The 26,413-nt window shown below is 47.7% G+C and overlaps 1 protein-coding gene across 1 annotated transcript; it reads right to left on the reverse strand.

Annotated features, from left to right (window-relative positions):
* Positions 1 to 18,948: 18,948 nt before the first annotated feature.
* Positions 18,949 to 22,051, reverse strand: LOC144100780 (uncharacterized). Its single transcript, XM_077633629.1, has 2 exons — positions 20,566 to 22,051; positions 18,949 to 19,141 (listed from the first exon to the last, which is right to left on the reverse strand). Exon 1 carries the CDS (start codon positions 21,957 to 21,959, stop codon positions 20,616 to 20,618), a length of 1,344 nt encoding a protein of 447 aa, XP_077489755.1. The 5' UTR covers positions 21,960 to 22,051; the 3' UTR covers positions 18,949 to 19,141; positions 20,566 to 20,615.
* Positions 22,052 to 26,413: the final 4,362 nt, after the last annotated feature.

The following is a 26,413-nucleotide window of genomic DNA, read 5'->3' on the forward strand; positions in this document are numbered from 1 at the left end:
GGTCACGGCGGATATTTAAGTGGAGTTCTTTATGCAACCCGGGCACAAATTAACAGGCGTGCATTTATACGTTTCTCCCGGCGCAGCAGCCATCAGTTAAATGTCGGATTACATAGAAGTTGGCTTAGACTAATCGAAAGAAAACGCCGCGCAGCTTTGTCATTAGAAAGGGTATGTTTATGTTCGCGAATTCTGGTGCTATAACTAGGGGCTGGACTTGTCAGTTTTTCTTTTTTAAAATTTACAAGCTATGTTTCGGTTCTTGTCGGAGAATATTATTTCTCTCTGAAGAAATCCAATTTTTTTTCAGTGATATCTGTGGTACCCATGAGTGCTCAAAACATGCGTACAGTTTTTCTTGGCATGTTTCTTTGTAGGAAGGCTTTATATACAAGTAATTAAGTCACAAATGCTCATGTTTAGAATAATGGTTACAAAAGGCAATATATTGTCGTAGAAACAAAATTAACAGCGTAACATAACATACAACGCGGTTCAAGTGTCTACCGATCGGTGAGACAGTCGCTGCGCCATTTCTTCTTCTCAAGAACCAATTTTCATTTTGTATGCAGTGTCACACTGCCCTAACACGTACTAGAGGACTTTGCAGAATTCGTTCTGGCCCTAATAGGCACGCGATAACTGAACACTGTCGCAGAATTAAAAGTCAATATTATGTAAATCGTTTCCGAATAATTTAATCATACACTGTGCGATTGATTGCTGTTAGTTTTGTGTCAGCGCTATGGATGTGCACTTCATGCTCGCTACCGCCATGACAGCGTATTCTAGGGCAATTTGGAGCTGAAGGCAAGAACCAGGAACGAAATTCAGCCTTCCATTTCCTCTGACGTTCGCATGCTGGCTATAAAGACGCCGGGTGAATTCCGCTTCGACAGAGGGGAAATGCAAAAGCCGCCAGATTTTTCTTTGTGATGTCAATGCACGTTTAGGGACCTCAGGTGGTCAAGATGTTTAGCATCCCTCCACTACGCCATATATTTCTGACATTTTTTCACTCCCTACTTCAGTCCTTACTTGGCTGTTGAGCCGGAAGGCGCGGGATAAGTGCAGGCTGCAGTGGTCGCGTTTCGACTGAGGCGCTATGCAAAACGGCCCTATGTGCTGTGTGGAGTCAGTGCACTTTGCAGAACGCAAGGGGGTCTAAGTGATTTCGTAGTCCTTCACTGCGGCCCCTCTTTTTCTCCTCCGTCTTTCACTCGTTTCTTTATCACTCCCCTCACGGCGCGGTTCAGGTGTCAACCGAGGAGTATGACAGTCACTGCAAGTTTCAAGTTTATTTTATTTACATCATAGATGTGAATAAAATAAACGCCTTTCGTTTCCCCAGAACCAAGCTTTTTCATTATAATATCACCCCTTGAGTGAGCAGTCTACCTAGAATGAGACAGGTACTGGGCTATTCCACACGGCCAGTTCTCTTAAGTCGCTCCTCTTCAGGCTTCTCCTCTTCTCAAGTCCCAGATGTTACGCGAACACACATGCATCTACTGGGCTTCCACGCTAGTGAAGTCTGTTCCCTTAAACAGTCTTCCTCAAACGACGGTTCCTGTCTTCACCGCGAAGTAATCAACACAAAACTGTCGTGCTCTCGACAGCTACGCGCGCAAAAGTACAGGCGAAAGAGACCCAAGCAGCACGCCAATAATGAACCACTGATGGCATAAGAGTGGCGAAAATTGGCTACAAAATTGGTCCTAACTTTTCATTTCTGCAAATTACTACATTTTCCAAGCATGGCCCATCGTTCGCGCCGGTAATGGGTCGACGTTCAGCCACTCTGACTGCCAACAATGGGCCTGTGCACGGCCCAGTATGCACGAATAGTGGCTTTTCAGTTATTGGCATCAGGAGGCTGCCTATAGGCGTTTCTAACATGGCAACCACTGGCTTTCCCAACAACACGAGTGAGGAATTATCACATGCAAATTAAGGTCCCGGTAGTGTTTTTTATTACCGTGCGACTTTTTGTATAGTAATGTGCGATTTGTTGTAATTCATGAAACTTTCAAACAATACTGGAATCTGTCTTGATGAAGTGTATCACTTGAAAATAATTAAGTGATTCAAACAATTCTACCGGACAGATTTTATTGAAGCACCATTAATTATCAAGCTTGCTACCGTTCTGAGTATTCCGCTCGGGCTACGCAGCTTCGCAAGCTGACGTGGCACGACTAAGACACCCACAAAATGATTCGTGGGGCTGCCCTCCAGTGAAATCACGACTTGTATCGGAACTACTGATGGCACTTGTATTGAAAGAGGACTTTTGCAGACCCTTGAAACAATTTCCTCGTCCAGCTTTTGCACGATGACCTCACAATACGTTGAAACTGTAAAGAGATGTACACTGTGGCTATCAGCCTAAGGATGACCATAGCAGAAATAGGCGAAAATTATTAACCTTGCGGCGCACAGTGCGCGAGAAGATACTCGCAAAACATTTCTATAGAATGATTTGTTAAAGATGCTTAAGAACTATCGCTACATTAATTGCAAAATGCGTAATCAAATTCATAATGTTTGGCATGCAGTAAATGGCCAATTTCTAATCTTAATGCGCCGTTTCACTCCCTGAAATAAACATATTAAAATTCACAGTTAAATTTAGCGCTGAATACAAATGAACGTATATTGAGCTTCATTATCATATTTACGTATCTATGAAACGAGGCGTTTTTTTTTCTTTGTATTCGAGCAGTGTAATGCAACAGGTGGTAAAATCTCCCCTCAATTGACGTCAAAAGAACTTTGAACGAAGCTTTTTCTCAATATGGGCTAAATTATTCCAAGCAAGGACGGCTTGCATAGCTTATCGAAATGCGCTAAATTCCGGAGACTAAGGTGATTTTTTTTTGAAAAAAAAAGCATGAAGTTTACGTCGCTTCTCGTGCATTTAACATGGGAGACGGAGCTCTTACTTCAAAACTACACAACCTTCCTCTGACAGTTCATGGTTTTTGCTTCAGAGGCAACTTGGCCAAATCAGCTGGAACCTGGAATTCAGTATTTTCTGGTACACCTGCAAGTGGGCAAGCGAAAGAGAAACGGTGTGGAACTATTAAACATTTTCTGACTGGCCTTGTGCAGTGAAAGAAGGAGCATGTCTGATTCCCATCTTTCACAAACCATAAACAACCAACGTCTTCACGAACACAGCATGTGTTGGGCCACAATGACAACCCACCCCGCTGGTTCAAAAGGTGCTCAACGTTCGGTCAAACGCATTCTACAAAAGATGAAAAATAGTTTTCATCATTGGGGTTGCATTCCTTTGCGCACGCCGTCAAGCTAGAAATTTCGCAGAGAGTTGGCGCACAGAAGTCGTCCTTGCGCTTTGACGCTTTCTATTTTCCTGAAATCAGGACTTGAACGAAAACTCGTATGGTCGGGTTGAATCGTAAGACGCCAACCACAACAAAGAAATGAACACACAAAGGATGTTTCAGCTCCCGTACGGGAGCCTTGTTCACAGCAAAAAACGAGAAGCGGGAGCGCGAGCTTATGTATGCTTGAAAAGGGGGCGCAGGGAGCGTGCGTAAGCAATTGTCATATTTCCGGAGTTTCGGTTCAAGGTGTGACAGGTCGTTTGTATAATCAAAGATTCCAGGTGAAGGCGAGGGAATTTCCTCTTATCTGCCGCAAGAACTTGTGCCTTGCCCCAGTCGATAATGTCCTGTTTCGATATGGAGTGTTCGGCGATAGCAGTGGAATCCACTTTTCTGTTTTAACGTCGTTTTTGCGATCTTTTAGGCGCCTAGTTTTTATATAACCTCCTTGGTCGCGCTGCACCTTAGCGGTTGGGTCCCTGTCCACTCGGCAGTAGGTGGTGTCATCTTCAAGTAGGTTCTGCATCCGGTTTACACAGTCTGTCCAGTCCAAAAGGTCAGTGGTGTTACTTTTGTCGGCGGGAAGTTCGACTAGTTCCTTATTGTTGGCAAGGCTCTTAACAGCTTGGCGCTGTTCCGTAATAAGAGGGGGCAGGAATCGTCCCGGGCACTACTTGGAGAGTACGCTGATAGCACGAGTCCTTCCTTCATCTAGACGTGCCGCATACACTTGATTAACAGCGTTCTCCACAGCACAAACCAGCTTTTTAGCGACTAGGGTGGGTCCACAGTTGAAATTGAGGCCAAGGTTTAAAACAGAGAGTTCAGCGTTGTTGGGGCTATAGGACGAAACGTTCTGGGCAACCGTTCCAGGTGGAGATTTGGAAGTAGTTGACGGGGACGGCAGAAGCCACTGCAACTTGTTTTTGTGCGAGGCTTCAGCGGAACGGGCATGCATTGCAGCCTTATGATTAGCATGCAGTTGAATGCTGGCAAACTCATCCGGGTAGAGCGACTGCAGTCGACGACGAGCGAAAAAGGCTTTATTTTCAAGGGCTCTCAGCTTCTCTTTCCACTCAAGTATCCTTGCTTGAAGAATGAAACGTTCAGCTTTAGCGATAACACTGCGTCCGAAGCTTGTGCCCACAGGACGAATCAGGTGAAGCGAGTGAGGAATAAGGGCTAGAGATTTGCAGGTGGGATTGAACTGAAGGTGGCTTTTGAACGATGCCACGTGAGTTGTTATGGACACGTACTGACGAATGCTTGTGACGATGGGTTGGCCGAACGCCCGGCGAAGGCTAATAAAATCAAGAGTTGGACGAAAACTGGAAAGGTCGGGTTGAATCATAATACGTGACATTGAAGACGTCGACCACAACAAAGAAAAGAACACGCAAAAGACGTTTCGGCTCCCATACGGGAGCCTTGTTCACAGTAAAAAACGAGAAGCGGGTGCGAGAGTTATGTCTGCTTGAAAAGGGGGCGCGGGGAGCGTGCTTAAGCAGTTGTCAGATTTCCGCAGTTTCGGTTCAAGGTGTGACAGGTCGTTTGTAAAATCAAAGATTTCAGGTGAAGGCGAGGGAATATGTATAAGTGTTCGGCGATAGCACTGGAATCCATTTTTCTGTTTTTAACGTCGTTTTTGAGATTTTTCAGGCGCCTTTCGTAAAACAGCTGTGTCGACCAGAACGTGAAACTGCTGTGTCTTCCCCCCTGAAACGTGTAGCTGATCCCTACACCCCTGGAATCAGCGAGGCGTTGGCACGCATTCTGCGCACCTTCAATGTTGACATTGGCCACGTTCCGACTAGAAAACTGCGACATGCTTTGGTCAACCTAAAGGACGTTCTTCCAAACGAAAAATATCCCGGCGTGGTTTACAGCATTCCCTGTTTCGACTGCGACTACGTCTACATTGGCGAAGCTGGCCACTTCGAAAGGCGCCTAAAAGGTCACAATAACGACGTTAAAAACAAAAAAAGTGGATTCGAGTGCTATCGCCGAACACTGCATATCGAAACAGCACATTATTCACTGGGGCAAAGCACAAGTTCCTGCGGCAGAAAAGAGGAAATTCTCTTGCCTTCCCCTGGAATCTTTTATTATACAAACGACCTCTCACACCTTTACCCGAAACTGTGAAAATCTGACAACTGCTTACGCACGCTCCCTGCGCCCCCTTTTCAAGCATACATAAGCTCACGCGCCCGCTTCTCGTTTTTTACTGTCAACAAGGCTCCCGTAATGGAAGCCGAAACGTCTTTTGTGTGTTCTTTTCTTTGCTGTGGTCGGCGTCTTCAATGTCACGTTTTATTCCTCTTTTCCTGTAAGAAAAAAAGGCGTGTACACAAAGCAGCAATTACACCCAGAAACATTCATATTTTAACGCATTTAACGATGAATGGAAAGGTGGAACTTGCAAATGGGATCTTGCAGTCCAGGCTACTTAATTACGTTGGAGTTGTCGCAACGCGTCAGGTGTGGCTTTTCGCTTGCGCAGAGTACGAACGGCGTCAACTCGAGTGTACTGCACATGCTTTCCGGCGCACTGGTTGTGTGGTTATCCGCCACCGTGCCAGCCTCAGGTCATGCATGTCTAGCAGAAACTGCGGCATTGCAGTGGATCGCGCTAAGCCGGTGAGAGGAGCAGACAACGAGGGAATAGGGTAATTCTCTTTCTTTTTGGAGAGGGAAGGGGAGCAGTGGGAGAATTCTGTTGTAGCAAGAGAAACGACAGCTGAAAGTGGCGAGAGAGAAATCTAGAGAGGGTGAATGTGCACTGCCGCGCGCAGCTGGGCTTGAAGGGAAAACAGGTTGTGAGTACAAAAAATCACAAAGAAAAAACAGCGCTTTGCGCGGGAGGGACCAGCCCTGTTCCAAGAAAACGGCTCGGTCGGGACAAAAGGCGACTGTATGAGACTTGATGGAACGGGGAGGGGGTGAAACGAGCGACAGGATTCTGGAATGTTTGAGAGAAGCGTCATAGGAACATGACAAGACAATAAAAGGGAAGTAAAGGACGACGCGACGGGTGTCAGACTGCTGCCTCAGTGCAAATAGAAAATCAAGAACCAAGAACGAGCCTCATGTTCGGCGCCGGAAACTTTTGAGGCAAAAACTTGAAGCTCGGTCATCGATTTCACCAAAAAAGGCTCCAAATACCAGCATAATGTTTGCGCTCGCGTGCTGTAGCCTCTTTAGTTCAAGATGGGATAAAAGTGCTGCTATCGAATTACAAAAATGCGGAACAATAACTGAAAATACATGCACAATATGTGTTCTTTGAGTGTTTCATGTATGACACATGAAGCAAACAAATTAGGACGACACACGTGCAAGCAACACAGTTTATCAATACTATGATTTCCTGAGAGAGCGAAAAATCCTGTACGTTTTATGCACAGCCAGGTAGACAGGTCGGCCTCAGGAATGGTCATGCGGCCTGCCAACGCGTGCTTGAGGTAGCAAAGAGAAAGCATAGAGAACCAAGTGCAATTGCGACTGGTAGCAACTTCCGATGCTTTTAATAAATGAAGGCGATGTCTATAAGCAAGAACGTACGCGAAAGCCACAGGTGCAAAATACTCAGTCACAGTAAAATGACAAAAACAATTTACAACCATAGAAAAGCTAGCCACGTTAGCTTCACGGCTGCAGAAGGTAGTGCGTTTTCTATTTTTGGCTTTTTAAATCTAAGCTATACCTTTTTTCTTTCTCGTCACCTGTCTATTTACGCAGTTTATATAAAGCAAGTGATCACGTCCACTGTCGTTGATTTTCCAAACAAATCGCAGTCACACCGTCTATTCTGTCGAAATGGGTTTTTCATAATACATTTGCAGAGGATTAGAAAATGTCTAGTAGCGTAGCTAGGTGAAAGCAACAAAACAATTTTATTCGTCGTGTGGCACTCATCAGAGAACTTTTTATATTCCACTTAGATAATTAGCTAAGAATAATTATCAACAACTTGATATTCACTTAACAGGCAGGTGCGTTTCATTAAGGTGTAGAGGGGGTCACGATCGAAAGAACCAATCCGGTTTTTTTGTAGCAAGGCATCTTCAACGTGGTCCTTTTTTTCAGAATTTAAAGAAAGCCCGCGAAATATGAAAAAAAACACGTGATTGCCCACTCAGGATAGCCTATTGTAGCACTGCTCAAGCGCGTTCTAAATGAACGATGCATGCGCACTCAACGTCTCGAAGTGGCGGCGCCGCTCTCAGCATAGTCTTGAAAGTGCGTTAGCACATTCTTCACTTATCGCGTGATCTGCGTTAAGTGATATGCGAGGTTCTTTAACGTGCGCTGACATCGATCAGTACACGTATAAGCCTCTATAGCATTTCGACGGAGGCGAAATGCAACTGCCGCGGCCGGCATCGAACCCAGGCCTTTCGGGTCAGCAGCCGAGCGCAATAAACGCATCGGGACGACCACATCTCCAGTTAATCTCTCTCGATAGGGTACAGGCAATGAAATAGGAGATGATTAAATTTGCGCGTCATAACTCTTTTCTTAGAACAGCATGAACAAATCTGTATCGGGGCAACAAAATTTGGTGGTTCATTGTAGCTAGCTTTTAAAATTGGCGAGGCCTACGTGGGATGAACAGAGATCAACTTGCGCCAACGTAGCCATATTTTTAAAGTCGCCAGGCCTACGTTGGAAGAACAGAGGTCAACTTCGGCCAACGTAGCCAGATTTTAAAGTCGGCCAGGCCTACGTTGGATGTACAGAGGTAAACTTGGGCTACAGTAGCCAGATTCTAAAGTCGGCGAGGCCTACGTTGAAAGAGCAGAGGTCAACTTTGGCCAACATTGCCGGATTTTAAAGTAGACTAGGCCTACATTGGGGAAAAAGAGGAGAACGTGGACCAACGAGGCCAGTTTTTGAAGTCAGCTAGGCCTACATTGGGTAAACGGAGGAGAACGTGGGCTATTGTTCTGAGCCTTTTTATATATGGCCTCGCCATTGTTGGGCGAATGTGGGGGATCATGGACGTATGTAGGGCCATTCTGAGCCAGTGACTTCCCATTATCGGACCACTGTTCTGTGCTTCCTGGGGGAAGCTACAGACGCACCTATGACAAACGGATGAGCTTGCGACAATCGCGACCGGGCAGGCCATGGCTTCAATAAAAGCTGCTCGAACATTCCCGCACCCCTTCCTTCCTTGACTCTTTCTTTGCGGCTCGTGGACTGGATCGACCCACGCTCAAGCTACAGCGGCCAACTTCTGCTCACTCCAAGTCCGTCAGCCCCTTGTTTTTGTCATCACCTTACCTCGGCCACCGTTACCCTTTTCACCTTTTCAAGTAAAAGCTAGAAGTAGTGTTTTCATCATGTCAGCTCCACTAGAAGCACCGTCTCGCTTTCTCTCTCTCTCTCTCTCTCTTTGGTTCTCACTCCACGCGTTCTACGCAGCTGCCTTTTATTGCCGTTCTGATGAATCACGCTCATCAACTTCAACAAAATCTGCGCGCTTGATTTCAAGGGAGAACGGCGTGCTGCGGCTGCTAGAGAGTAATTTGCGACCGATATTTTTCACCACTCACGTTCGCACGAGATACCTAGACAAGATTCACGCTCCCCATCCTAACACCTTTCTCATTTCGCGCCCTCCTCATCTTCGCCGGGCCTTCCTCCTCAGATTGAAGGCCCTACTTAAGCCCCATCAATGAAGAACGCTTCGCCCAGACAAAGACAAGCCCCTTGTGCAAACGTTGGCAAGCACCCTGAAGCTCCCCGCGGTTGTTCACTTTGTGTGTCTCAAGAAACCCATCAACTTGCCCTCGCTCTACCATAGCCGTCCTACATGTCACACGTTGCCATATTTCTAATGCCGACTTTTATCAGATTCATTCATGAACGCATGCAACACTGCTCGCGTCATTCACCTCCTGTATTTTTTTTTCATTATGATCCCCTTCCGCGACTGTAGCATATAGGTGGCATCAGGTCTAAAGAAGGTAAAATTGGTGTGAAAATCAGTTGCAAGTTTGGCCTGTGTCCCGTCTTATCTGAGCCGCCGCGGTGGCTGAGTGGTTATGGCGCTCGGCTGCTGGCCCGAAAGACGCGGGTTCGATCCCGGCCGCGGTGGTCGAATTTCGATGGAGGCGAAAATCTAGAGGCCCGTGTCCTGTGCGATGTCAGGGCACGTTAAAGAACCCCAGGGGGTCGAAATTTCCGGAGTCCTTCACTACGGCGTCCCTCATAGCCTGAGTCGCTTTGGGACGTTAAACCCCCATAAACCCAAACCCGTCTCATCTGTACTGTCCGTGTCTTTTTCTGCGCTACTTAATGCATATCTAGCCAGTCTGCTGATGTTGCGTAATAATTCGTTGTTGTTTGCAAGGACGATCAGAGATGAATTTCCGGGCATACTCATCAGTGGCAGCCGCAGTGCTTATGCCACCAAGTGAATGTGTTACCCGCAAGCGATCAACCTTCGCCCTCCTGCTATGTGGCCGTATCGTGTGTTGTATCCAGAAGCCGGGCCAGGGAGTAGCAATGATTTATGACCGAGGTGCACACTGGCAGTCTCAAACCGACGACCGTACAGGGCAGTGAGAGTCGCATGCATGGTACACTGGCCTTGCCATCTGCTACAGCACGTCCCAGCGCTTTCCTTAGCCAGTAGCGGCTGTAGCCTGTGCGCTGTAGCAGACGATAAAGCCGCAGCACCCGTCTAGGACTCTTACTACGCATGCGCAGTAGTTTCCCAGGCGCCCACGAACGGCGCTCCACGGAGCGCCGGTGTCATGGAACCGTGTTCAAGCTGGAAGCGGACGACCCTGTACTTGGCATCAGCATGAGATTACATAAACTTCTGAGCTGCTGACGCATGCGCAGTCGGACATGGTAGCAGCGGCGCGGCATGCAAGGACAAACCGCAATAATCTTTATCGCGATACAAGATGATGCCATAAAATTGTGAAACATCTTCTTAATGTATACTATTCTTTGAAGCTGTTACACTTCCCTCAGCCCATCCATTTTCCGTGACGATAAGCAAGTCCGCTAAAAGACTTTGCAGCAGGCGCGGAGTAGCGATTGAGAGAAACTGGAGAAGAAACTGCAGTAACGTTAATCGGAAGCGCAAAGCGGTTTACTGCCCTGCACGAGGGCAAGGTAGCACCCAGAGCTCTTAAAACCACTTGTGATGATGTACAGGTGTGCACGATGGTTCTGGGTAATAACTACAGGCGCAGCTTTTCAAGCTCCTTGCAAATTAAGTGATCTCATAAATCAAATTGTATGCCCAAAGAAGTTTTACGCAGGGAATCGCCCAAATATTTTACAGAATGTGAAGTATGGGATCCACTTGGTCTCATTCTTCTCTCTACTGGCCTGAGCTCTCTGCTTGGAAGAAACTCGGGCCCAAACAGCGCTTTATTCTGCCTTATGGTTGCCGAAGGAGACTGATTTCTATAGCAAGGTCAACAAAGCAGAGAGAGCGAAAGAGAACCTCTGTAATGAAAGACAGAGAATTTAGCAGGCATTGAAAAAACGCTGACAGGCCACTTTGTGTTTGGGTGGTATTTTGGCAGAAAGAGACGGAAAGAGTTGTGTTGTGTTGTGTTGGGTTTAATGGCACATAAGCAGCTAAGGCTATCATGCGCCAGGCTCAAGGTATATGAACACTTTTCTGTAGGTGGGATGAAACATGGTTGTGTAGAGGACTTAAATTGCTATTTCGTTCTGGTAGTAATAAGAGAAAGAAGAAATTTTATAAATGGCTAAAAATAAACGCTTTCAAGAAGGTCAGATAACCTCAGTAGCCATCCTTGGCTGGGCAAGGATCCTGAGGCTCCCAACCATTCAAATAACCACCTCAGCCCTCTTCTCATGGAATGAGAAAATGGCTGAAATGCATCCCATTTTAAAGCAAAGCTGTGGATTAAAGTTTACAGTTTCTGAAGAACATCTGCTTCTTTTAAAAAGCTAAAAACGGAAGATATGTTAACAATGGCATTTTCGCCTAAAAGCAGCGCTGGGTGTAAAGGAATGTATTCATTATAAAACTTCGTAAAGTGCTTATTTCTTAGTTTTTCGAGTTTTGCACACGAGAATAAAATATGGTTTATTGTTAGTTCGTCTCCACATCTTTCACAACGAGATTTGTCTTGTTTCGTTAGTAAGAAATTATGTGTAATGTGTGTATGTCCAATGCGGAGACGACATAAAATTACATCAATAAATCGTTCCTGGTGCCTACAGGTCTTCCATTCACCCAGGACAGGTTTTACAAAGTGCAGCTTGTTGTTAACCTCGTTGTCCCAAGAGGCCTGCCATTTTTCTCTCAATTTATTCTGGACTGACTTGATGTAGTCCTTATGCGGTATGTTTACTGGTTTTATTTTTGCGTTAAGGGCAAGTGCGGCGCTTGCATCAGCCCTCTCATTTCCGCTGATGCCCACGTGACTGGGAACCCAGCAAAACTTTATTGTATGTCCTTGTGAATCAGCTCGTATTACGTTATGTATTATATTTCCTATTAAGGGTTCAGTTGCATTTCTGGGGTTTATTGCTGTAATTACGCTGAGGGAGTCACTGTAGATAACACTGTTCTGTATGTTTTTCTTCAATATTTGTTCTACAGCTAGAGCAAGGGCGTAGCATTCTGCTGTAAATATTGAAGCGCACTGAGGCAGCCTGACTACTTTTTCCCATTTCCCTTGCACTATCGCGCTCCCTACATAGAGTGCTGTCTTAGATCCATCTGTGTAGAAATCTGTGCAATTCTTGTATTTTTCACTTACTCCAAGAAACTCTTGCTGTATATATTCCAGTGGGGTATGTCTTTTTTGAATGTGTGTCAGTGCGAAATCACATACACCAGGAAACAAGTACCAAGGTGGCAACCTATCGGGTCTCTGGGCAACATCAGGAAGTGCATCTAGTATGTTTATTTCTTGGCATATTTCTTCAAAGCGCAGGAGCAATGGTTTTACAGCTTGAGGTTTGTTGGTGAACAGTGTTCTGGATGGGCATTTTGTAACTATGGTGTAACAAAGATGTTTCGGTAGCGACCTTATTTTCAGTACGTATGCACAGGTAAGCATTGTTCTGTTGGTGAGGGTCGGTTCATTTGCTTCTACGTGAAGGCTATTTATGGGTGATGTTCTGTAAGCACCAGTTGAAAGGCGCAACCCCAGGTTTTGTACTGGATCTAGCTTTTTAAGGTATGATGGCCTCGCAGACCCATACACTATGGATCCATAGTCTAACGAAGAGCGTACTAGAGAGCGATAGATGTGCAATAGGCACCTCCTATCGGATCCCCAACGCTTCCGTGAGAGTACTTTAAGTATATTCAGGGATTGGGTGGCTTTCTTTTTTAGGGTGTTTATATTTGGTAGAAACGTTAGCTTTTTGTCAAAAGTTAAGCCTAAAAATTTGTGTTCTTTTTTTACTGGAAGTGTGGTGTCGTTCAAGTGGAGGGTGGGATCAATCTGCAGTCCTCTCTGCAGCGAGAAAAGAACCGCAACACTTTTCTGTGGAGAAAACCTAAATCCATTTCTGTCTGCCCAAAGTGCTAATTTGTTTATTGTGAGTTGTAGTTGTCTCTCACAAGTTGCCAGGCTAGAAGATGTGCATGCAATTTAAAGGTCATCAACGTAGACCGAGTACATAATGGACTGTGGAATTATACTGGTTAAAGAGTTCATTTTTACTATGAACAATGTAGTACTTAAAATGCATCCCTGAGGAACGCCGTTTTCCTGAGTAAAATTATTTGAGAGGGTTGCGCCGAGACGAACTTGGAAAGAACGGTTGGATAAAAAGTCGCTCAAATATTTCAGCGTCCTCCCGCGGATACCAAGCTCTGCCAGGTCGCGAAGAATCCCGAACCTCCAGGTCGTGTCATATGCCTTCTCCATATTGAAAAAAACTGAAAGGCAGTGTTGTCTGTGCATAAAGGCCTCTCGGATTGTGTTTTCCAGGCGGACCAAATGGTCGACTGTGGAACATGTTTTTTTAAAGCCACATTGGTGGACATCAAGAAGCTCTCGGGATTCCAGAATAAACATTATTCTAATATTTATAACACTCCCAAAAGATTTGGCAAGACAGCTTGTAAGGGTTATAGGCCTGTAACTGTTAGGGGAGGTTGGTGGCTTTCCTGGTTTTAGAAATGGAACAATAATGGCTTTTTCCAAGCAGCTGGTATTTTCCCTACAACCCATATTTTGTTAAAAAATTTTAACAGAACTTCTACAGATTGCTCAGATAGATGGGACAGCATTTCATAATGAATTTCGTCGGGGCCTGGTGCAGTTTGTTTACCTATAGACAGTACTCTCTGTATTTCTTGAAGTGTAATCAAATTATTGTAAGGCTCGTTTGTGCTGCCTGCCGTAAGGAGTCTTTGTTTTTCGGTTATGTTTTTGTATTTTAAGAATGACTGTGTATAGTGGGAAGAACTAGAAACTATAAAAAAATGTTGCCCCAAAATGTCTGCCTGTTCTTTAATACTTGTCTGAATTCCAGGATCCGTCAGCAGAGGAAGGGTGAATGGGGAATAGCTGCCATTTACTTTTTTGACCTGCTCCCACAGTTTTTTTGATGTTACCGATCTGTTTATGGACGACACATAATTTCGCCAAGACATTTTTTCCGCGTTCCGCCGTATATATCGGGCTTTAGCTTTTGCCTTTTTGAAAGCTATTAGATTTTCGTGAGTAGGATACCTACGAAATACACCCCAGGCCTTATTTTGTTGTTTTTTGGCTTCCCAACATTCTCGCGTCCACCATACCTTGTGGTTCTGGCGCACCACGCCTGTGGACCGGGGAATAGCTTGCCTTGCAGCATCGATGATACATTTTGTGAGAATTTCATTGATTTCATCTATGCTAAGTGTTTCTGAGTAAATGTCCTCTAATCTGGCCTTTTCTCTAAACAACGCCCAATCAGCTAGATGTAGCTTCCATCGCCGTGGTTTGGTTGGGGTGACTGCAGGTGAGGATGATAGGCTTATAAAAACTGGTAGGTGATCACTCCCAAACGGGTTGTCTAAAACGTCCCACTTAAAATCGCTAAAAACAGAAGGTGATCAAAAAGACAGGTCTAAACTGCTCATTTTCCCAGACGTTGGGGAAAAGTATGTGGCCTTTTTCGTATTTAAAAGACATACATTATTCGTCAGGATAAAATCTTCGATTATTTGACCTCTAGCGTCACAGCGTTCGCTTCCCCACAGGGAGGAGTGAGCATTAAAATCCCCAAGTAACAGATATGGCTCCGGAAGTTCTCTTATCAGTTGCTGTAGATCATGGAGTGTTAACGTAAAATGTGGAGGAATGTATACGGAACAGATTGTTAGTGTTTTGTAGCTTACGATACTGACTGCAACCGCCTCAAGTTTTGTTTTGAGTTTAATTTCTTGAGCAGGGACACCGCTTTGAACGACTACCGCGACGCCTCCCGATAGCCGATTTGCCTGCTCTCGATCGCGTCTAAAAGTTTTATAATATTTCAGGATATGTACATGTTGTGGACCAAGATTGGTCTCCTGAAGACATAAAGCTGTGGGTAACATTGACCCTAAAATATGTGTTATATCGCTCTAATTCCGCGTAAGTCCTCTACAATTCCAATGGATTAAAAAAGCCATGTTTATGTTTTTGAGAGGAAATGAAAGGGGATTTACTTAAGTAGTGGGTCCGTTATTAGGGGCCTGTCTTTTTTCCGCTCAAGAGAGCTGTTCCGCCTCTGTAGTGGAGGCGGAGTGGCAGTTATATCCATCGCCTCACGCGAGGCGCTGGAGGACCGCGGGGAAGACGCGGGTTTGTGGGTTTCAGTCCTCCCCGGTAGGGGGAAGTCCTGCGGGATGCCGACGCATGGACCGGCGCTCCCTGCTTTGACACTGGCAGGGCAACTTTCACTGACCCTGCCTGGGGCTTGAATGGTCCTGCCATTGGCTCGATGGAAGTGGCCTCGGCAGCGACCGGGGTGCTGTGTGGTGCACCGCCCCTGCGCACCACATCAGCAAAGCTGGATTTTGCTGTGAAGGAGAACTGGTTGGTAACGGCAAATCGCCTTCTTGCTTCTCTAAATGAAATGTTTTCCTTGGTTTTTATCGTGATAATCTCTTTTTCCTTCTTCCAGGACGGACAGGCCCTGGAGTATGCAGCATGTTCTCCTTCGCAGTTAGCGCAGCGCAGGGCTGCGTCACATTCCTCAGAAACGTGATCTTTGGAAGCACATTTTGCGCACGTTTTGCGGCCGCGGCAGCTCTGTGAGCCGTGGCCAAACCTTTGGCAGTTGAAGCATCTTCGTGGGTTTGGAATGTAGTGCTTGACATTTACTTTTAAGTATCCTACATCGATGGTTTCTGGTAATGTACTTGTATTGAATGTTAGAACCAAGTGTTTTGTCTCTATTTCCTTATTGTCTTTCCGGATTTTGATTCTGTACACATCTGTGACATTTTGGTCAGACAGGCCTTCCAGCAATTCTTTCTCGGTTAGGTGTATGAAGTCGTTTTCAGAGATGACACCACGGACTGGGTTTAGGGATCGGTGCGCTGTTATGGAAACTGGGATTTCTCCGATGGATGCAATGTTTGCGATTTTCGAGTTCTGGGTGTTGTCAAGGAGTTCTAACAATAAGTCTCCGCTGGCCATTTTAGACACCTTGTAGCCAGGGCCCAGGGTATCTGTTAGGCATTTAGACACAAGGAACGGAGAAATTATTCTTGCTTGTTTTTCATTACTTTCGCTGTGGATTACATAGAACTTGGTGAATGTCAATGTCGGTTTCTTTTTTGAAAAAAGTCTGCTGCTTCGTTCCGCCCTCTCTTGAGAGAGCGATCAGGTTTTGAAAGGGGGGAGCCATAAAAAATGAAGTTTTTCAGTCATGGTGCCAGCCACCCACCATGGAGTCCAACAAGGGGGCGGGACAGGAACTTGAACGCAAGTCCTGCCCACGCCAGATGTACACCTCAACTATAACCAAATCCGACACAACTCAGGGTGGTTGGCCACACAAGGTTAACCCTCGCCGCCATGAAAAGTGAAAAAAACTAAGAAGTGAGTAGGAGATAGGAGAGTTGTGAGAAAGAGATAGGAAAGTGAAAGACAGAGTGGAGGATAGGAAAAGGCGACTGCCGATTTCCCCCGGTCGGGTCAGGCCGGAGGTGCCGTCTACGTGAAGCTGGGGCCAAAGTGGTGTGTTGCTTCTGCCGAGGGGCCTTAAAGGTCCAAACGCTCGGCATCGGCTCAACCACCAGGATCCCCTTTTCCCCGGACACGGCGATGCCACGCACGGCGAGGCGTGGGTGCTCGGGTCCGTGGTGATACACAGTTCACCATCATCCCCTTGCGGGGATGTCCCTGCGGATGCTCGGGAACCCGCGGTGTCGCCACTCACCGTCGCGACGCCTGCAAGCTGCAGGCGCCCCCCTGCGGGGAAAGAGACGGAAAGAGAAGCTTTAAAAATTAGGTAAAAGAATTGAAGAGCACGAAAAAGTTCGGTCATTGAATCGGCGTGAATATACATCAAAGCGGAATGCAGCAAATTTTTAATGTTAATTGAGGGGTCCAATTCAGCTGGGCGCTCAAAATGTTCAGTCCACGATGAATACATATCAAGGGGTTGCAAGAAGGTTTTAAAGATTGCCAATTAATTCAATGTAGCAATTTTTGGGCCAGATTCCACACGTGCAGGCCCTTACGCCTGAATGTACGGAGCACCGTATAAAGTAGCGTAAAGCACGTAGAAGATATGGTCAAGCTCGCCGGTACAACTATATGTATACACATTCACGATGCCCAGAAAGCTCCGCAAAAAAAAAAACAGTTGAAAATTTTTTCGCCCAGACAGCGCATTGAGAAGTTGCAGTACGCGTTTACTACTCACTAATGTTGGTATATGTCGGCAGTGCAAAAAAGAAACCCGAACGTCTGAGCAGATAAAAGCTAGGGTGAGGACGTGGCAGGGCGGACATTTGTTGCAAGGTGAGGATGAAGTTGGGTAGAAGAAAACAGCGAAGGAGGGTGAGGGTAAAAGTAGGACAAGTTTTTAAAAGTGAGGGCAGCTGCCAATCCCTCGGTAGGACCTACCCGCTACGTCTTGCAGTGGAGTGGAAGCCCGTGAGCTGCGAAGGTTTGCACAAACGTGTTGTATTCAGACACTCACAGGTAAGCCTCGCAGCCTCCATGCTACACTCGTACATGTTTCCCCTCTCCGCTCTTTCACCCTCTTGAACCCTATCCTTACTAAGCGGTTTAGACATGTGGTTACGGCATTCAGCTGCTGAGTGCGAGGATGCCAGGTAAAATCCCGCCTTCGGCCACCGCCGTCCGCTGGAGGCGAATTGTTAAAAATGGGCGAAGTCAGTGGATATTGAAGAACCCCAGGTCGTGACAATTAATTCGCAGCTCTCCGCAACGGCGCCTCTCTCTCTTTCCCTTCCCTCCCTGAAAGCAAAGAGGAGGTGTCCACCGAGAATGATGCTCTTATATGTGCCCTTTTCCCGTAACGAGATATCACGGACTTTTCTAGGTGTCCATACAGAATCCGGCACAGCACGCCTGCATTCGTAACCGCCTCTATGTATACAAAGTTCGATGATAAGCATTTGAAAGTTGGGCACCAGGCGTCATGAACGTTGATGATGAGACAGCGCGGTTCACTTGTGCTCTCCGTGATACGCGTCACGGAAACAAGAGGCTGGACAAGCCCTTTTTTGCGATTTTCTTCGTTGCCCACAGCGTGCGCCTCGCGTAGAATGCATGTACACTCAGTGTACGTGAAACCATTCCTGGTTCCTGGCTGTAAGTTGAAAAGAATAATGACGGTGGCTTGGACAGCACACGCTCTGCTGCACATATACTGTGCAGCGTCTGACCCAGCCGCAGAGGCCGCGTTTCGATGGTGCGAAACGCGAAAGGCGCCCGTGTGCTGTGCGATGTCAGTGCACGTTAAAGATCTTCAGGTGGTCGAAATTATTATGGAGCCCTCCACTACGGCAACCCTTTCTTCCTTTCCTCTTTCCTTCCCACCTGCCTTCCTTTCGTCGCGGTGGGATTGAGGTGTCTACCTGTAAGACAGTTTGCACGCCTTTCATTTCCCCAAAACCAATTTTAATTTTCAAAATAACTGACAAGCGCGGTCTCATTACCCACAAAGAAGCAAACTACTGAAAGCGTTCGCTATTAACTGAGGGCTCCCATAGGTGCACCTTCATATATTTGAGACAGGTCAAAAACAGATTGGATTATTTGACCATTTAAGTATGTACTGCTACCGCATTCGTTTATTTCATTCAGTAGTAGCACTTTTTCACACTGTTCGGTAGTCCGCTGAGAGTGTTGCAGAGTTTTCGATACCGCTTACGCACTTTGATGTTAAATTGTTTAGTTTTATTACTTGATAGATTTTCGCGCCTGAGCACGCCCTATCAGTTATCCACGAATTCTGCCAAGACACAAACATATATTTTTTTTCTTTTCTTGCTTGTGAGATGAACAGCGAAGGTAGGACGACAGAAGCGATAAAAAACGGAGAAAATGCTTCCTGTGCACTATATGTAGGAGTAATAGACGACCAGTCAGTGTTAACAAGAGAGCCGACTAATTTCTCTTCATCAAGCACAAGCTTTGAGTGTTAACATATGTCCTTCTGTGTGTCGGAGTTAATGCAATGGAAATCTTCCGGAGCTGCGAACTGAAGTCTGAGGCATTTTCCAGCTTCTTTCTGATGCGGTCGTCCTTTGCTGCTCACTCTTCGCTGGCACCCTTCAATGCAGCTGGCTCCTCGATGTGTGGTGTAGACTGAAAAAACAAATAATGGTGGATTTGCGTAGTTAGGCCAAATGCGCATGGGTGCGCTAGCAGTTCAGTTTTCACTTCGGTTCCAATGTTCAGATCCAGAGTTCACGGATGTCAGTCGTTCGGATAGTTATTGTGGACGCCATATATGTGGAATGGATCATTCTCTACATTCATAGATCACTGGGAGCATTCCTACCACTCCTGGCGCAGTGGTCAAGCGATGCGCCACGGCTCTTCTATGGCAGGTGCTGCCATCGGTGGTACTTGGGTTAATTGGGATGGGTTGCGATCCAGGTCGCTTTTCACGAGCAGCCTCTCATGATTAATTTAGCTGAAGCCAGTTTTGTGGTAGGCTATATAATGCCCCGAATCTCTGTACTGTTTGTTCATTCTTCTAAACTACCGGCACGCGGCTTTATCACATTGTTTGCAAGACGCGACCAGATTTATCTAGACCATCCAGGCGGAGCTGATTCTTTTCTACGTTGTTCCAGAATGTTGTCGTAACTTTGCACGCCTGTATCTCGAACGTTCACTATCAGCTTTAAATTAAGCACGCCCGAGAGCGGCGGGAATTCCTCTTTGATGACCACCGAGCACGCTTGTTGCTACGCCGCGGAGTCATTCAGTTCTTTTTGGGCGCAAGTCAACCTAAAAAAGAGTACCGTTTGGAAACCCTTTTCGCTCTCTTCCTACACGTCGGAGTGCCGTCAATGCTTCGCGTGGTACTGGTTTTGTGGGATATATATACCTGGACAGGTTTTGCCACCCCTCGATGGCCAGGTGAGCAGCCTCGAAAAAAACTGGCTTCAAACACACAAGGGCTAAATTCGGGGAATGGCCTCTACAAAGGCTAGGGCACTAAGAAAGGGAGAAAGCAATGGCAGGCGCTACGTGCCTTTACGTCGTCCTTAACACTTTACATGCGCGAAGTATTACAATATTTTGTACTCTATGATATGACATGACATAAATGCACCTTACAAAAACTTGCAAATTACGATGACTGAATATACTAATATAATAGTCCCATTTGTACCTCCGTCTGTTCTGACTAAGAGTAGCTTTGAAGCACAGAATGCACGTATTCAAGAAACGTAATTGTACCATCGGCAGTAATATTTTCCGTGGTGGCCCTCGCCAACACGCAGCGGAGACCACAGTCGAGAGCATACATTTGAAACTCTTCAGCAGATGTCATCCACAAAGTGCCTGCTGCGTACACACAAGCACCGCCAGAAGGGATTCTTCATTTGACAGAGGGCTTGTCTTTCCGATTTCAATTTCTCTCTCTCTCTCTCTACAGATTTTCGCTGTTCTTAGGCGCATAGGCATAGGAACATCTACCAGCTCCGTAGAGCATTTCTGAGCATGCAAATACCGTAAGAAGCTGAAGGAGCTGTGAAGTGCTTCACATCACTCACCTCTTAAACATGGGCGCCTAAGAAGCTCCACCGAAGACTTGCCGGAGAGCTTACGGCGTTTCAGGCTGTCGTTTATCCTTCGACAGCATGTTTGGCAGCAGCGGGTCACGGAAGGCATAGAGCGGCGTAATAAGGTTCTCGCGTGGCTGCATCGGAGGCAACCCATCTGCCGGTGTCTGGGCTACCATCTTCTGGCTTGTGCCTGAGAGCGCCGCCGTCATCGTCGTCATGGTCAGTGTCGCTGGCTTCTTTTCCGAAGAGGAACACAGCTGCTGTGCGTCGTGGTGCATGGGCTCAGCGCACTGTCGAGGCAGCTCGAAAGGTTTGGCATTTGGATTCAGGGCAGTTCTCTCGACGCTGCTGGTACCAGGCACTGTAGAAGGATGCCGGCCGCTTCCAGGGCACTGGCTAGGCAGCTCAAACGCTTTTGCATTGGGATTCAGGCCAGTCGCCACGGTGATACCGCTGCCAGGCATCGTTGAATGGTAACAGCCACTTCCCGGACAGTGTGGAGGCAGCTCAAAAGCTTTGACATCGGGATTCAAGGCAGTCGTCACGGTCGTACTGGTACCAGGCATCGTCAAAAGATACTGGTCACTTTCAGGGCGCTGTTCAGGCAGCTCAAAAGCTTTGTAATTAAAATTCAGGGCGGTCGCCACAGTGCTACTAGTACCAGGCGTTGTTGAAACATACCGGTCACTTCCAGGGCACTCTTGAGGCAGCTCAAAAACTTTCGCACAGGGATTCAGACCAGTTTCCACGGTGCTAGTACGATCAGACGTCGTTGAAAGGTACCAGCTGCTTATTGGGCACTGTTGAGGCATCTCAAAAGCTTTGGCATTGGGATTCAGGCCAGTCGCCACGGTTCTACTGGTGCCATGCGCAGTTGAAACATACTGGCCACTTCCAGGGCACTGTTCAGGCAGCTCAAATGCTTTGGCATTGGGATTCAGGCCAGTCGCCACCGTGCTACTGGCGCCATGGGTCGTTGAAACATACTGGCCACTTCCAGGGCACTGTTCAGGCAGCTCAAAAGCTTGGGCATTAGGATTCAGGCCAGTCGCCAAGGTGCTAGTGGTACCAGTCGTCGTTGAAAGATACCAGCCGCTTACAGGGCACTTTTGAGGCAGCTGAAGGCCTTTGGCATTGGTATACAGGGCAGTCGCCGCGGTGCTACTGTAGCCAGGCAATGTTGAAACATACCGGTCCCTTCCTGGGCACTGTTGAGGCAGGTCAAAAGCTTTGGCACTGGGATTCAGGCCAGTCGGCATGGTGCTTGTGTTACCAGGAGTCGGTGGCCAATACCAGTCACTACCACGGCACTCTTGAGGAAGCTCACCAGCTTTGGCATTGGGATTCAGGCCAGTCGCCACGCCGCTACTGGCACCAGGCATCGTTGAAACATTCTGGCCACTTAAATGGCACTGTTCAAGCGGCTCAAAAGATTTGGCATTGGGATTCAGGCCAGTCGCCACGGTGTTAGTAGTACGAGACGTCGGAAGGTACCAGCCATTTCCAGGGCACTCTTGACGCAGTTCAAAACTTTTGGCATTGCAATACAGGCCAGTCGCCACGGAGCTCGTGGTGCCATGCATCGTTGAAACATACCGGCCATTTTGAGGGCAATCTCGAGGCAGCTCAAAAACATTGGCAGTAGGATACAGGTCACTCGCTACGATGCTACAGGCGGCAGGCGTCGTTGAAAGGTACCAGTCACTTAGAGGGCACTGTGGAGGCAGATGAAAAGCATTGACATTCGGATTGAGGCCAGTCGCCATGGCGGTACTGGTGCCAGGCATCGTTGAAAAACACTGGTCACTTCTAGGGCACTGTTCAGGCAGCTCAAAAGAATTAGCATTGGAATACTGGCCAGTCACCGCGGTGGTACTGAATCCAGGCAATGTTGAAACATACCGGCTACTTCCAGGGCATTGTTGAGGAAGCTCAAAAACGTTGGCGCTGGGATTCAGGCCAGTCGCCACGTTGCTAGTGGTACCAGGAGTCGGTGGCCAAAACTGGTCACTGGCATGGCACTGTTGAGGCAGGTCAAAAGCTTTGGCATTGGGATTCAGGCCAGTCGCCGCGGTGCTTGTGTTACCAGGAGTCGGTGGCCAATACCAGTCGCTACCACGGCACTCTTGAGAAAGCTCACAAGCTTTGGCATTGGAATTCAGGCCAGTCGCCCCGGTGATACCGGTGCCAGGCATCGCAGAAACATAGCGGCCACTCCCAGGGCACTTGTCAGGCCGACCAAAAGCTATGGAATTAGGATCCAGGCCAGTTGCCACAGCGTTACTAGTACCAGGCATCGTTGAAACATACTGGCCACTTCTAGGGCACTCTTGAGACAGCTCAAAAGCTTTGGCACTGGGATTCAGGACAGTCGCCACGGTGCTAGTACTACCAGACGTCGTTGAAAGATGCCAGCTGCTTACAGGGCACTGTTGAGGAAGTTCAAAAGGTTTGTTATTGGGATTCAGGCCAGTTGCCACGCCTCTACTGGGGCCAGGCATCGTTGCAACATACTGACCACTTCCAGGGCACTGTTCAGGCGGCTCAAAAGCTTTCGCATTGGGATTCAGGCCAGTCGCCACGGTTCTAGTAGCATCAGGCGTCGTTGAAAGATACCAGCCATTTCCAGGGCACTCTTGAGGCAGTTCAAAGCTTTTGGCATTGGAATACAGGCCAGTCGCCAAAGTCCTATTGGTGCCAGGCGTCATTGAGACATACCGGCCACTTACAGGGCACGGTTTAGGCTGCTGAAGAGCTTTGACATTGAGATTCCGGGCTGTCGTCCTGGTGCTACTGCCACCAGGCATCGTTGAAAAATACCGGCCGTTTTCAGGGCACCGTTGAGGCAGCTGAAAATCTTGGGCATTACGCTTTCGGGAATTCGTTGGTGTGATATTGGTACCAGGCTTTGTAGAAAGATGAAGGCTGCTTTCAGGAAACTGTAGGTGCAGCTCAATAGCTTTGGCATTGGGATACAGGCCGGTCGCCGTAGTACTACTGGTGTCAGGTGTCGTTGAAAGATACTGGCCACTTCCAGAGCCCTGCTTAAGCAGCTGGAATGCTTTGGCATTGTGAATGCGAGCAGTCGCCTCGGCGCTACTGGCACCATCAGTCACTGAATGATACCGGCCGCTTCCAGGGAACTGTTGGTGCAGCTGGAAATCTTTGGCATCAGTATTCCGGGCCGTCGCCGTGCTTCTACTCGTGCCCGGCGTCATTGAGAGGTACCGGCCACTTCCGGGGCACTGTTGAGGCGGCTGAAAATCTCTGGCACTGGAATTCCCGGCAGTGGCCTTGGTGCAGCTGGTACCACGCGTCGTTGAAGAATACCGCCGACTTCCAGGGTACGGTTGGTGCAGCTGAATATTTTTGGCATTGGGATTCCCGGCAGTCGTCGTGGTGCTACTGCCACCAGGCATCGTTAAAAAATACCGGCCGTTTTCAGGGCACCGTTGAGGCAGCTGAAGATCTTGGGCATTAGGCTTTCGGGCAGTAGTGGTGGAATTGGTACCAGGCTTTGTAGAAAGATGAAGGGCACTTCCAGGGAACTGTAGGTGCAGCTCAAAAGCTTTGGCATTCGAATACAGGCCAGTCGCCGAAGTTCTCCTGGTGCTAGGCGTTGTTGAAAGATACTGGCCACTTCGAGAGCCCTGCTGAGGCAGCTGGAAAGCTTTGGCATTGTGATTGCGGGCAGTCGCCTCGGCGCTACTGGCACCATGAGTCACTGAATGATACCTGCCGCTTCCAGGGAGCTGTTGGTGCAGCTGGAAATCTTTGGCATTAGGATTCCGGGCCGTCGCCGTGCTTCTACTCGTGCCCGGCGTCATTGAGAGATACCGGCCACTTCCCGGGCACTGTTGAGGCGCCTGAAAATCTCTGGCATTGGGATTTCCGGCAGTCGCCTTGGTGCAGCTGGTACCACGCGTCGTTGGAGGATACCGCCGACTTCTAGGGAACTGTTGGTGCAACTGAATATTTTTGGCATTGGGATTCCCGGCAGTCGCCGCGGTGCTACTGCCACCAGGCATCGTTGAAAAATACCGGCCGTTTTCAGGGCACCGTTCAGGCAGCTGAAAATCTTGGGCATTAGGCTTTCGGGCAGTAGTGATGGTATTGGTACCAGGCTTTGTAGAAAGATGAAGGGCACTTCCAGGAAACTGTAGGTGCAGGTCAATAGCTTTGGCATTGAGATACAGGCCAGTCGCCGCAGTACTAGTGGTGCTTGGCGTCGTTGAAAGATACTGGCCACTTCGAGAGCCCTGCTGAGGCAGCTGAAAAGCCTTGGAATTGGGATTGTGAGCAGTCGCCTCGGTGCTATTGGCACCATGAGTCATTGAAACCTACCGGCCGCTTCCAGGGAACTGTTGGTGCAGCTTGAAACCTTCGGCTTTGGCATTCCGGGCCATCACCGCGCTCCTACTGGTGCCCGGCGTCGTTGGAGAATACCGGCCACCTCCGGGGCACTGTTGAGGCGGCTGAAAATATCTGGCATTGGGATTTTGGGCAGTCTCCTTGGTACAGCGGTTACCACGCCTCGTTGAAGGATAGCGACGGTTTCCAGGAAACTGTTGGTGCCGCTGAATATCTTTGGCATTGGGATACCCGGCAGTCGCCGCGCGTCTACTGGCAGCAGGCAACGTTGAAAAATATTGGCCGTTTTCAGGGCACCGTTGAGGCAGCTGAAAATTTTGGGCTTTAGGCTTTCGGGCCGTCGTTGCGGGGATATTGGTACAAGGCTTAGCAGAAAGATGCCCGCCACTTCCAGGGAACTGAAGGTGCAGCTCAAGAGCTTTGGCATTGGAATGCAGGTCAGTCGCCGGTTTACTACTGGTGCCAGGCATCGTTGAAAATTACTGGCCACTTCCAGGGCACTGCTGAGATAGCTGAAAAGCTTTGGCTTTGTGGTTCCGGACAGTAGCCGCGCTTCTACTGGTGCCCGGCGTCGTTGAAAGATGCCGGACTCTTCCGAGGCACTCTTGAGGGAGCTGGAAAGCTTCATCATTGTGGTTCAGGGAAGTCGCCTTGGTGCATCTGGTACCACGTATCGTTGGAGGACCCCGGCCACTTCCAAGGCGCTTTTGAACCAGCTCAAAAGCTTTGGCATTGGGATTCCGAGTTGGCCCAGTGCTACGGGTGCCACGCGTCGTGAAACGAAACCGGGCACTTCCAGTCTTGCTTGTGCTGCTGCTGAGAGACTCTGCAGGGGCTGCAGAATTCGCCATTCACCAAGGTGCTTCGATGAGCTACGATGCTTCTCGGAACATGACCGCTTCTTCCTCATCCAATGCTTCATCTGTTTCTTCGTCTAGCTGAGGTGCTTTCATTTCTACAAAATGACCAACCAGTTGGTGAAATTTGATGTATTCTACATGGTATGTTAATTGATCTGGTTATATAACGGGAAATATAGAAAAGGCAAGGAACCTATTGCGTCAACTCTGTTTCTATAAGAGATGTGTCTTAGTCGGTCAATGCAGTCGTCTTCTAGTATATGTCTCATTGTAATCTTTTATACTTAAGAAGAAGAAAACTCTATTGAATTATCTGCTGAACTTTGCAACCGTAAAAAGACATACGGGAGAGAGTGAGAGACATAGCCTTTAGTAAAAAAAAAGCAGAGGATTAAGCCGGGGTTTAAAAATCGCCGGCATGGTACTCTGCGTAGGGGAGGGAATTTGGGGGATACAGATGGAAGGAGAGCGGTGCGGAAAAGGTAAAATTAAAGAAAAAAGGGGGAGATCATAAAATGGGACTATTAAAAACGTACTTAGTTGCATCGTCGAGAAATGATGTAACATATGAAATGGTGAAGTGCATATTCTTATAAATGGGCTAA

The sequence above is a fragment of the Amblyomma americanum genome, chromosome 1, assembly GCF_052857255.1.
Source record: "Amblyomma americanum isolate KBUSLIRL-KWMA chromosome 1, ASM5285725v1, whole genome shotgun sequence".
NCBI classification, from domain to species: domain Eukaryota; kingdom Metazoa; phylum Arthropoda; class Arachnida; order Ixodida; family Ixodidae; genus Amblyomma; species Amblyomma americanum.